At 40.5% G+C, this 12,411-nt stretch overlaps 1 protein-coding gene across 1 annotated transcript in view; it reads left to right on the top strand.

Annotated features, from left to right (window-relative positions):
- Positions 1-11,212: 11,212 nt before the first annotated feature.
- The window catches only part of JMY (junction mediating and regulatory protein, p53 cofactor), a 66,539-nt gene continuing 65,340 nt past the window's right edge, over positions 11,213-12,411 (top strand). Inside the window, exon 1 of the mRNA XM_005427274.3 lies at positions 11,213-11,217. Within this exon, the coding sequence (XP_005427331.2) occupies positions 11,213-11,217 (5 nt within the window). The remainder of the gene's footprint in view (positions 11,218-12,411) is intronic.

The raw sequence follows: 12,411 nt of genomic DNA, 5'->3' as shown, positions 1-12,411 counted from the left end.
CAAATGGGGAGTCTCCTGTTACTGATGAGATCACAAGGGAAACATTTATTCCCAGAAAGAAATGATCAGTATCTCACTGGAGGAAAGGTAAACAAAAGATGAGGTGATAGAAATTCTTGATTCAAGATGTTTAAACTCCCCTGACATATCCAATAAAAGAAGAATGCAATGCAGCTGACTTGAATTAGTTGCAACTGGTGAAGTTCTTCACTTGGTCCATTTCTGCCAGCAGGTGGATTCAAAACTTTGAAAACTATCAAAGTACAGAATAGGTTAAAGTCCATCAAGTTTTATAGAAAACAGGGAGCCACTACAAAAATGCAGTTGTTAGTTACAGAGGAATCATTGATATTTTAAATAAGCAGAAACAGAGTGATCAATGCAATGTGTAAATGAGTTTTCTGTGTAGGTAAACAAACAAGGAATTACCAAGCAAAATAAACAGGGCCATCTTTCATTATTCAATAAATACAAAATTACATCAGAAAATCAAAGTCTGTCCTACTCCTGTAGACAGTGTAAAGAGAAAGTAATAGAATTTAACAGCTACTGATCGTATCAATCAACAATATTTTAAAAAACCACATTTTTCTCCAACTTCATTTGTCTAATAAAAGGCATATCTCAGTCATTTTAACCATTGTTAGACTCTTTTTTTATAGCTATAGTTATAAAAATCTGAATATCTCCAAAAGGAATAAACATACAGAATACAGCTTTGATAGAATTAAACATAAAAGATTTGCCATGGTATGATGACAAGGAATTACCAAAAGGAACTTTAATAACAACTCTGAATTCTTTAAATCTTGCATCAACAGCAAAGGATGTTGAGATGTGTTTGTCATATGACGTAATTCTAGGAATAAAGACTGGCTGGAAAAGGCGTCAGCTGGTAATTAATGACAAGCACATGACAAATCTTTAATAAAAGCTATTCCTATGGATGACCAGTTTCCATGCAAAAGGAAACAAGATCACAGTCATAAAGCAAATATACAATACCATAACAAAAGTTGTTTTTTTATGTCATTCTTTTACCCATGCTATGTAATGTTAAAATATGTATGACATATTATGTTAAAAGTAAACTGGTGACTGTTAGAATGTGTAATAACTTATAGAGTCATTAAGTTTCATTTCAGTAATATCAGGTATGAAACAAACTTACTGAACAGATGCTGAAAGTAAGCCTTGGTAATATGAGATGCAGAGCCTGAGCTAGTAACACTGAAATGAGAGTCTCGCATCCCACTGCTGGGCGTCTGAGGAAAAAGTCTTACACAATCACCAGCCATTACTCTGTGTCCCTGCCACTCCACACCTAATAACACTTGAATGGACTGGCCAATTCTTTCATTTGAATTGCAAAATAATAATTCATGCTGGATGAGTCTAAGTGATGAAGAATCCAAAGTTAAATCAATTTTAACAATTTGAATCACAAAATTATTTGTATTGGATTAGACCTCAAGATGTCATCTGACTTCCACTGATGACATGTCAATGGGTAAATGCATTTTTCCTAAGTCAAAAAAAAATCTATTAACTTACGTATTTATATGCAGAGCTTATGCTTTGTATCAGCTGAATGAGCAACTAAGACACATGTACTTATATTAACATAGCTCTAGGTGAGTCATAGCACATACCTATGCTTACCCAGATGGGATGGCACCCTGGTGAGCACTGGGTGAGCTAGGACATTGAATTGAGGATACAGAACACAAATCTGTAAGAAAATAGCTTTGCATATTCTATTGCTCATGGAACTAAATTGTTTGCCTGAGGCATAAATGTAAGAACTGAAAATAGTATGACTTATTAAATGGGCTACAGAACAGTAGCATAACATCTAATGTAGGTAATCTTCTAATTTCAGCTTAAAACACCATGTTTCATTTACTTCAAAAAGTAATTAATTATATGGACATTGTTTCTATTCTGAAGGGCCCACAATCAGAAGGTGAATTTTTGTGCAGAGTTTGAGATACTGCTTGAAGGGAAAAATATTTATTTCTAAAAATGAAAGCTTCTTCTTCTCATTTGCAAGGCTGATTTTCTTTCAGATCATGTATTCACCAGCAATTACATGAAAGTAATGAAGACTCAAGGAAACAACCACCCTCTACAAATGCTGAACATTTTTCAAACTTCTGATCAAGACTCCTCTCCCTTCTTCAACACTTGCATTTAAATCACAAATCATAGCTCTATATGATCTCTCTCAGACTTTATTACTCTTCAAAATCTGATCATCTGAATCTGAGGAGGGATTTTATACATCTGTTGGGAAGCATGAAGGCCCCTCAGCAGAAGATCTGTACTTGTTTTTTACAGGACTGTTCTGCTTTCCTCAGTGCAGGCAGTGGGATCACATGGCAATTTATCTGAAGATGGAACCGGATGAAGATACCATCTGTTTCTTCCGTACTGTGTAACTGGATCAGACTCAAGTATGTAGCAGCTGTGGGTGTAGCTATCTCTATAGACTGCAGCTGATGCTATCCAATACTTCTCCAGAAAAGTTTAATCAGGATGAGAACTTCTTTGGAAAGTCAGTTAATTGTCAAGCCTTCTACTGCTGCATAGAGGAGAACACCTTAGATCTCCTAGATGTAGGTGTCTTGTCTTGACATGCTCTTATGAACACTCGGGAGGAAGTCTTGACTGAACATCAGCAGCATTACTGTGACCTTTCCCTCCAGAACACAAGTTTGTGCTGTTGTGTAGAGTGTTTCCCCAGTAATCTGGAAAATTTTGTTGCAAGAGTTTCTCACTTGTGTATTCCTTTGTCCAGCAGGTTGTCCTTTGTCTTGAACTGTCTCTAATCTCACTGGGTCCCAAAATGCTGGAACACATATGTGCCAAACTATTACTGCTACCAGTAGCTATTTCTGCTGAAAAGCTGGTGAGGCTTAAACTTTACTCTGACTTGTGTTTTACCAGACAACAGAATTTCCAAATTCCTAGGAAAATAGCTGTGTTTAGTGAGTATCATAGAAGTCTAGTTATTTTTTATGTTCTAAAGTCTGTCAGGATTGGTGTTTACTTTCTGTTTTAGCTTCTGTCCCAACTCTGCCTCTGTTTTAGCGTCCTCAGTTGCTCTTTTCGTAACCAAATGCAAATTTTTTAAGATGTTCCTTGTCAAAGGAACATTTAAGTATGTCTATACCAGAGTCAGAGCTGTGACTGATCCCTGCACAGACTTATACAAGGCAGCTTTAACAGACCGATGTTGGATATTTAGAAGAGTAAAGCTGAAATAGCAGGGACATTACATACAGAGAGAGAGACTGTCATTTCTGTGGTGAGGCTAGCAAGTGAATTAAAAGGCAATGGACATCCCTGAGAGGGAGAACAAAGAATAGACATTGCTAATTATTCATGGTTTTCCCTGACCTGTATGAAAGTTGGGCAGAACACATCATAATGTCTTGGGGAAAAAAAATACAGTGTGCTTATAAATATAAATCACAATTTATAATCGATACTTTTAGTATTGTAAACAAAATAAAGAAAGCAATAAAGATTAATGGAACAGGAAAAGACAAATTCCCTGTCATTTCCTGAAGGTATTGCCTTGATTGACATCAAATTCCTTGTCTGGTAAGTCCTCTTTCAAGTCACAAAAAATGCAAACAAATCCTGATGCTTTCTTGGATCACTGCAGATTTTTGTCATATTAATACATTAAATTTACCAGGTTTGAGCTGAGACCTCTTGAGTATTGGCTAGAAATGTAACACTTACCCCATAATCATGTAATTGAGCCATTCAGGTCCCTTACTCAAGATATACTTGGCCTATATAGAAATTTTACAATCCAAACTGTGACCCAAGGACAGCATTGGCTGTGCTTACAATGTGTCTGTTAGGCTCATCTCAGCCAACATATATGCCATGACATAAACCCTGCAGAATCTTGCATAGGTCAGATTGCCTGGAAATGTACTGGAAATACAAGTGACTCAGCAGTGCTCAGTTTTCCTCCCTCACACTACAGAAAAAACAGCTTAAACATTTCTGGGATATGCCAAGGATTACACATGAGAAAGATAAGAGGTTGCAGTGGGTTGATTTTAGCTGTCAGGTGGCCACCACAGCTGCTTTATCACTGTCCCTCCTCACCTTGATGGAGGGGAAGAAAATATGATGAAAGACTTGTGGGTCAAGGTGTAGACAGGGAAAGATCACTCACCCATTACTATCATAGATAAAACAGACACAACTTCGGGATGTTATTTTAATTTATTGCCAATCAGATGATAAGAGGGAATAAGAAATAAGGACCAAACTAAAGACACCTTGCCCTCACCTCTCCCTCATTACTGGGCTCAATTTCACTCTGACTTTTTCTACTTCTTTCCCTTAAGCAGCACAGGTGAACAGGGAATGGATCTGCAGTCAGTTCAACACAGATTGCTTAGCCACTTCTTCCTCCTCACACTCCTCCTCTACACCCGTGTGGGGGTCCCTCCCATGGGAAACAGCCCTTCATTAATTTCTCTAACATTAATCATTCCTACGAACTGCCAGTCTTGAACTGCCCCAGTGTGGTTCCCTCCCACTGCGTGCAGTACTTCAGGAATGACTGGGCTCTCCATGGCTCCAGCCCAGGCTCTCCACGGGGACATAATTCCTGCCAGCAAACCTGATCTAGTGTGGGCTCCTCTGTCTATGGGTCCATAGGTTCAGCCAGAACCTGCTCCACTGTGGGCTTCCAGTGGGGGTTACTGCCGCTTTTGGGCATTCACCTGCTCCAGCTTGGGATCTGTCACAGGAGGCAGGTGGATCCCTGATCCACCATGGATCTCCACGGGATACAGGGGCACAGATGTTTCACCATAGTCTTCACTACAGGCTGAAGGGGAACCTCTTCAGTGCCTGGAGCACCTCCTGTCCCCTCTTCTTCACTGACCTTGGCATCTGCAGAACTTTTTCTCTCTCATCCTCTCACTCCTCTCTTAGGCTGCTGGTGCTATTGCATAGTTTCATCCCCCTTCTTGAATACATTATCCCAGAGATGCTGCCACTGTCTCTGATGGGCTTAGCTTTGGGCATGGGCAGGTCTATCACAGAGCCACCTGGCACTTGCTCCATCAGACACAGGAAGCTTCTCACTGAGGCCAACCCCTGCGGCCCCACTACCAAACCCCATATAAACTCAATACAGATGCCAAAAGCTAAGTGGTCTTGAATGTACACTTTTAATCCAAATGACAGTCCAGAATTCTTCATATAAATAATTTTCCATACCTTCAAATAATTTTAGCACAGGCCTGGTATGATCTTGCAGACAGAGAGATTGATCTATCAGTGTATCAGGGATAGAGATGACACCTTCAAAATATCTGGACTATTCTCTTGTCATTCGTTCCACTGATTAACCAGAAGGCAGACTGTATTAATTGCCATAGGAGCTATAATTTCCATTTTTAATATTTGTGTAGGTATTTTATCTGCTGTAACTTGGTGGTTGTTCTGTGGTTTGTGGCTACCCCTCTTAGTTCTAAATGTTCCTGATTGAGTTGAATTGTGGATGTGGCTAAACATATTGCTTCCTCTTTCCTTGAGTAATCTCTTTCAACACTCCACTACAGTCTTGATACTGCTGCAGAGATCAATACACTGTATTCAGAGCCAAGCAGGCATCTTCTTGATAGAGAAATATTTTAAGATTCCTCAGGAATTACTTATGACTGCAGTTTTTCACTCTTGTCCTCGAAGAAAAAAAGACTTTTGAAAAACGTTTTTATAAAACTATTTTTTAAAATAGTAAGATATTAAGCATGACAAAAAGTATTTTTTAATGCCAGAAATATTTCTTTCATTTTTATACCTAAGATAAAAGAAAATTTTTCAAAGAAAATTTTGTATTTATCAAAGTTCCAAATTGTTCTTTCTGTCATCAGGATAGTTTTCTGTACCACCATGTACTTGCATAGACAATGTAAGAATAGTGTTTCTGCTAAACAAACAAGTTGACAAATTGCTTTGTAAACCACTAAAAGAGCTGCAAGAAACACCACTCCCAAACCATCCAGCTTCCAAGAAAGGGATGTTCCAATTTTCTCTCTTGGTGAAAAATATTTTCTATCTACCACAAAGACTACTGACATCTTTAATGCAATTTAGTAAAATTCTTACTACTTAGAGTAAAAACTAGTTAAATGGCACCTTTAAGTTATTAACTTTGGGATTTGCATCATCTGATTTACAAAGAGGGATTCTTGAGTATAATCAACATTATATTAAATTAATTCTGCCTTTTATTTGAACAGACAAACTGACCTTGCCAGTGTATTTACTTGTTTGACGAGAAGGGAGAAGATTAACTTTCATGAACCATTATTTTAAAGGAAAGGAAATTATTTATACTTAAACTACTGTGCCCTCTCAGCAGTAAGCAAGAGATTACATTACATGTTCAGTTCATCACACATTTGTAAAGCTTACCATACAGTTATAAAACCACATGTTCTACAACTGCAATAATACTTGGTTGCAGAAAGTTCTTCAGTTTAGAGCCAGCATAAATACCTGAAGTATACAGTTGTGCTCCATAAAATGGATGGGCTATCACATGCACTGTAGCTATACCGGTACTGCTGTACCATGCAAAACCTTATCCTTGGAAACTACCTGAAATGTTTTCAATCAAAGCTGTTAGGGATGGGCACTTCCAGAATCTCAAGTGCAGATACAGCTAGAAAGTATGCTTTTGGGTGAGTGTTTCATTGCTACTAAGACATCACAAAGCCATCAGTGCTTGTATGCAGCTAGTTTCTTGTCTCACTTCACACAAACAGAATCACAGAAACACCATTAAAACTTTCGCCAGAATAAAAAAAGGACTCCAACCAACAACAAATAGATGTTGCTATTTGGCTTGCCCACATTAAAATTTGAATCACACTATCAACAGAAAACTACTAAAATGGCTTGTCCAGCATAGCTATGTTAAGCACAATACTTAATAGCAATTTCAGGACACCTAAACATAGTCCTGATGCTACAGTTCTTTGAAGCATACTACTGAATTACCTCCCCCTTTCATCTCAATTGCCAAAAGAAAATGCATTAACTGAGTTAATTAGTTAACGGAGACTCTATAATCTTGTATTCAGGTAGAAATCACTTTTCTATAGCACGTGTTTGGAATTGATCAAACCTTAAACCAGGCTTCCCAGATGAGGACTTGTTTCTCATGAAAATTTTGTAGTAAAGCTACTTTATCTAATGTGGTCAAGGATTCAGATCCAGATGGGTATAATTTCAGCTCAGCCTGCAGCATGCTGCAGGAATCACAGACGATGTGCTGGAATGCTTGTATAAACACATACAGGAATATTTCTATTCCTGTTCACAACATCAGTATGCAAAAGACAATTTAAGCAGCATCAGATGAGATCACTTTGCAAGGGTTCAGGTTAATCAAAGCTTTTACACCCGGCAATTACTAATCTACCTCACACATGTGCCAGTAAACATATATGTGCAGTTCCATAGGATTTCATCCATTGCCTGTTCAGGTTTTGCATTCATTATGTATGGATCTGGCTAGGCAGGTCACCTTTTCTGCCAGATTTGGATTCTACGATTTCCCTGTTCTCCCAACACCAGCCTGAAGTGAGATCACATTGATAGAACCAGCAAATAGGGGCTCAGGGAAATGATACTGCTAAGGAGAAAAAGCAGAAAACTCCTGGAAATTTGCAAATCTACTAGTTGTGGTATCACTCGTTCAAGATTTTATTAAATATCACTGCCCAGGGACAGCAATGACTCAAAGTACTCCCTACCTTAAAAGTTCTGGCACTTGACCCAATTCTTACAAAGAAATAGGACATCAATTGAATTCCTAACTTTACATTTCAGCTCACTAGCAACAGGACTCTTGTGGCCTTCTCATGGTTTGGCACTGGCTGAACACCAGGCACCCATGAGAGCTGCCTGCTCACCCTCCCCTGCCACAGCTGGGCAGAGGAGAGAGAAAAATTTAACGAAGTGTTCGTGAATTGAGATAAGGACCAGGAGAAAACACTTCAAGGGCAGAACAGGCTCAGCTTAGAGGTACAAAGTGAGCTTATTGCTAACAAAATCAGATGACAATGAGAAGTAAAATAAGCCCTTAAAGAGCACCTTTCCCCCCAACCCCTCCCTCCTTCCCACTAACAGCACAGGGAGACAGGGCATGGGGATTTTGGTCAGTTCATCACCCGAGGTTTTCTTCTGCCGCTCAGGGAAAGGACCCCTTCCCCTGTGAGACTGTGGGGTCCCTCCCACAGGACAGTTTTCTGTGAACTTCTCGAACGTGGCTCCTCCCAGACTGCTGTAACCTGAGTCCCTCACACGGACAGACAGTCCTCCCAGAACTGCTGCAGCATGGTCACTCTTCCACGGGGTGCAGTCCTCCGAGGCCAGGCTGCTCCAGCCTGGAAGCAGGGCCCCTTCTCTCCATAGGGTCTCCCATTGGACCACAGCCTCCTCCAGGCATCCACCTGCTCCAGCATGGGCAGCTGGTGAATCTCTGCATCCCCCATGGATCCCCATGGGCTGCAGGGGCACAGCTGCTTCACCATGGTCTGCACCATGGCCTGCAGAGGAATCTCAGCTCCAGTGCCTGGAGCAGCTCCTCCCCTCCTTCTGCACTGACCTTGGAGTCTCCATGTTGTTTCCTTCACATATTCTCACCTCCTTCTCTTCTCTGGCAAGGAAAAACTGTGCTCACTTTGTTTCATTTTCTTCTTAGATATGTTATCACAGAGGCATTACCAACATCTCTAACTAGTCCAGGCTTAGCCAGCAGCATGCCCATCCTCAGAATCACCAGGGATTGGTTCTGCCAGACATGGTGGAAGTTTCTGGCAGCTTCTCACAGAAGGCACCTCTGTGGCTCCCCTGCTACCAAAAACCAGGCTGTGCAAAACTAGCGCACCCTCAAAAAGCTTCGGCTCTATTAACATAATAAGCCAGTTTGTTGCTACTTCCAACAGCCCTCTTGGTAAGGTAACCACACCTCTTAGGCATGCAGTTTCCATGATAGTGGCAGGATCTCCTTGTGCTGCAGTGTCACGCTCTCAGCAGCAGCACGGCAGCAGCAGCAGTTCTCTTCTCTCCAGAAAGTTTTGGGGTTTTTTTCAGAGACACTTGTCTGTAGTTCTTTCAGTTGCTGCAAACTTACCATCTTTTTAAGATGTATGAATCAACAACTCAGGTGGATTGAGTGCTACCTAACCCACTTTTTTTTAGTGATGAATGGTCCAGTAAACCCCACCACAAACTGTAGGCAATCTAGGTCTTTTAAAATGCGATTTTAATTTTTTGCTGGTTTATTCAGGAACAATCAGTGATGTCTTTCCTTTAACCACCCTTAAAAAAATTCATCTGAACATCTGAAAAAAATTCATCTAACATCTGAAAAGACTTGTCTGTATTTTTATGAATTAAGAGTTACGGATGTTCCCCAATACAGAAGCTACTATGAAGGCTACTCAAGGCTTATTGATAATGTAATTTTAAAAAGTTATTTCCTTGTTGGTTCCTTTCTGTAGGGGTACAATTTTAGCAAAGTATGACAGCTATTGAAAGCTGATGGTATGGCTTTTCTGTGCCTGAAAAGAGGCCTATCGGAAACTCGATTGTAGCCAAGTCATTCCAGACTAGTTTTCAGCCAGCTCCTAAATGTTACATTTACCTAGTTCTTGCTTTAAATCATACCAGTTTGCCCCTCTGCAGTCTGAGAACAGTCAGAAGACCTCAGCCTCCACACCAGTGCACCCAAAACAGACAAAGTCTGATCCTTTGTCTGATGAAACATATTCGATCCATGTTAAATTTTTTTAAGCCTGGACATGTAGGGAGATATATATATTGCAGCATCTTCACTGTTTTTTCTTTAACACGTTTAAAAGACAAAGCTAGCCTGCTGATTACATTCCTCTCATAAAAATTTTTGTAACAGAATAACATAATCACAGAAGAGTGAGGGTTGGAAGAGACTCCTAGAGATCATCTAGGCCAAATCGCCCACCTACAGCAGGTGTCAAGCAACACATCCAGGTGAGTTTCGAATGTCTCCACAGTGGGAGACTCCACCACCACCCTTTATACTTAACAGAAAGATACTGTGTTTTCTCCATCAATATATTCTTTGCTTGCTTGATTGGCCACTTCTGGATGGGTTATAATCAAATATTTTTCACACCATTTCACAGGTGCTTTGATCTGATGCCTGCATTTACAGTAATAGGAAAGAATGCTGCAATCCAAGATGTACAGAATATGTCACCCTTAACCTTAAGAAAAGAGATAGTACATCTTTGGCATGCTGAGCCATAGTTCCCTCCCTTTTTCTAACACCTAGGACTTTCAGAGACATAACCTCCATTCTCCTGCACGCACGACATTGCTTGGTTAATGCCCAGAGAATGTCTGAACTGCCAGAGGCCCTTCTCAAATACTTTGGCCTCCAGGGACAGGATGATAGTCAATACCATAACTTTAGAAAAAGGTTGTGACTCATTCTGGCTTTCCTGGCAAATACTAATGAAATTTTTTTTATTTCCTCAGTCTTTCCTCTATATTTGGAGTTATTGCAAGACTGGGCTGTATTTGGTCAAGCTGAGATGAAGTTAATTTTCCTTACAGCAGCCCTCACAGTGCTGTGCTTTGCACTGGTAGCTACAGAAGTGTTGATAACACACCAGTGTTTGGCTTCTGCTGTACAGCACTGGCACAGCACCAACACTGTCTTCCCAACATTCTGCTCCCTGGGGGTAAGCAAGATTTTGGAAGGGACACAAATAGGCCAGCTGACCTGAACAGAACAAAGGGGTATTTAATACCATAGGATATCATAAAGCATAAAAAATGTAAAAGCTAAAAAAAGGAGGAAGAAGGAGGAGACATTTGTTATTTATGTTTGCCTTACAGAGCAATGGCTACTTGTGCTGAAGTTCTGCTTCCCAGGAAGTGGCCTGACATCACTTGCTGATGTGACATAGTGAATAAAATCTTGGTATTTTTCCTTGAATTGTGTGCATAGACTCTTTTGCATTTGCTTAAGTAAAGTGCTCTCAACCCATAAATTGTCTTCCATCTTATTCTCTCTCCCCTGTCCAGATGAGGAGGGGGAGTGATAAAGTAGTTGGTGGCTACCTGGCATCCAGCCAAGGTCAAGCCACCACAGTTCTTTTTGGCTTCCGATATGAGGCAAGACAATGGCAGTTTTATATCATGCATGCTATCATTATAGTGGTTGTTATGTAGCAAGCTCCCCTTCAGAACACTAAGTTTGTGAGCTGCTTATCTCTTTATTTTGTGAAGTTTAGGAACACATTTACACAAACAATGACTCTGTCCTTCGCCCTTACATTGATGGCTTTGCCATGCTGGGGGAGCTATCTTCTGGGGATGATGAGGGAATACATCTCCCTTTCTCTGACCATGATTGATGTGGATGGTTTTATTATGCATGCTCCTGCAGTCCTTGTTCATCCCTACAGTGAGCTGTTTAATACTAATAATTAATACTGCTAGCATATTATGGGATTGGGTAATCTGGTGTTGTTCTGATGTAATGGAACACAGAAGATGCAACAGTTAAATGTGCTGAAGTGCTGCTTCCCAGGAAATGCCCAGACATCAGTCGTTGCTGGTAAGTAGAGAATGAAATCTGGTTTTTTCCTTAGCTTGCATGCAACCTTTTGCTTTTGCTTCAGTAAACTACCTTATTTGAACCTACTGGTTGTTTTCCATCCTACCTTTTGTCCTTTTTTCAGGGGAGAAAAAAACTGAAAATGGGGACTGATAAAGTGGCATCCAGCAAAGGTCAAAGGTCACCTACCATATGGGCCAATGCATATTGTCCACCTCTTATTTTTGCATCTTATTTTTGATGTAAATATTTTCAGTTTGTTTTAGTAAGAAGTATTTTTGTTCACTTGTACATAAGGATAAATGGGATATCCTAAAGGGCACCAGGAAAGAGCTTCCCTTGCGCTCAGAATCATTCCTTTCAAGACAAGCTTGCGAGAATTGTCTGTCCAATCACACTGAAACCTACGTGTTTTGCAATAAAACTGGCAACCTGGGAAAGCACTGCAGACACTGAAAATTCCCAAGCTGTGAGCACAAAAGGCCAGGTCTCAGTGTAGTTTCCTTCAGTTATAAAGTATGTAACTGCCTCAAGACAGCTATTTCAGAACATGCCCTTTTCGCCAGGACTCGGCACAGAAGCTGCACTGTATTGCAGCCTAAACAGGAGTACAAGCTCTTGTTGCACGGCGTGCCGCTAGGCGCTCCCGACAGCTGATCTTTTAAGTATTTTGCTTCAATCACCAGTCAGAAATAAGGGACACAACAGCCACCGAACCATTCCCGCCCGGCGCCGCCTCCCTCTGTCCG

This window comes from Geospiza fortis, unplaced genomic scaffold (assembly GCF_000277835.1).
Source record: "Geospiza fortis unplaced genomic scaffold, GeoFor_1.0 scaffold201, whole genome shotgun sequence".
Lineage (NCBI taxonomy): Eukaryota > Metazoa > Chordata > Aves > Passeriformes > Thraupidae > Geospiza > Geospiza fortis.
This window is presented reverse-complemented; position numbering and strand designations above follow the sequence as displayed.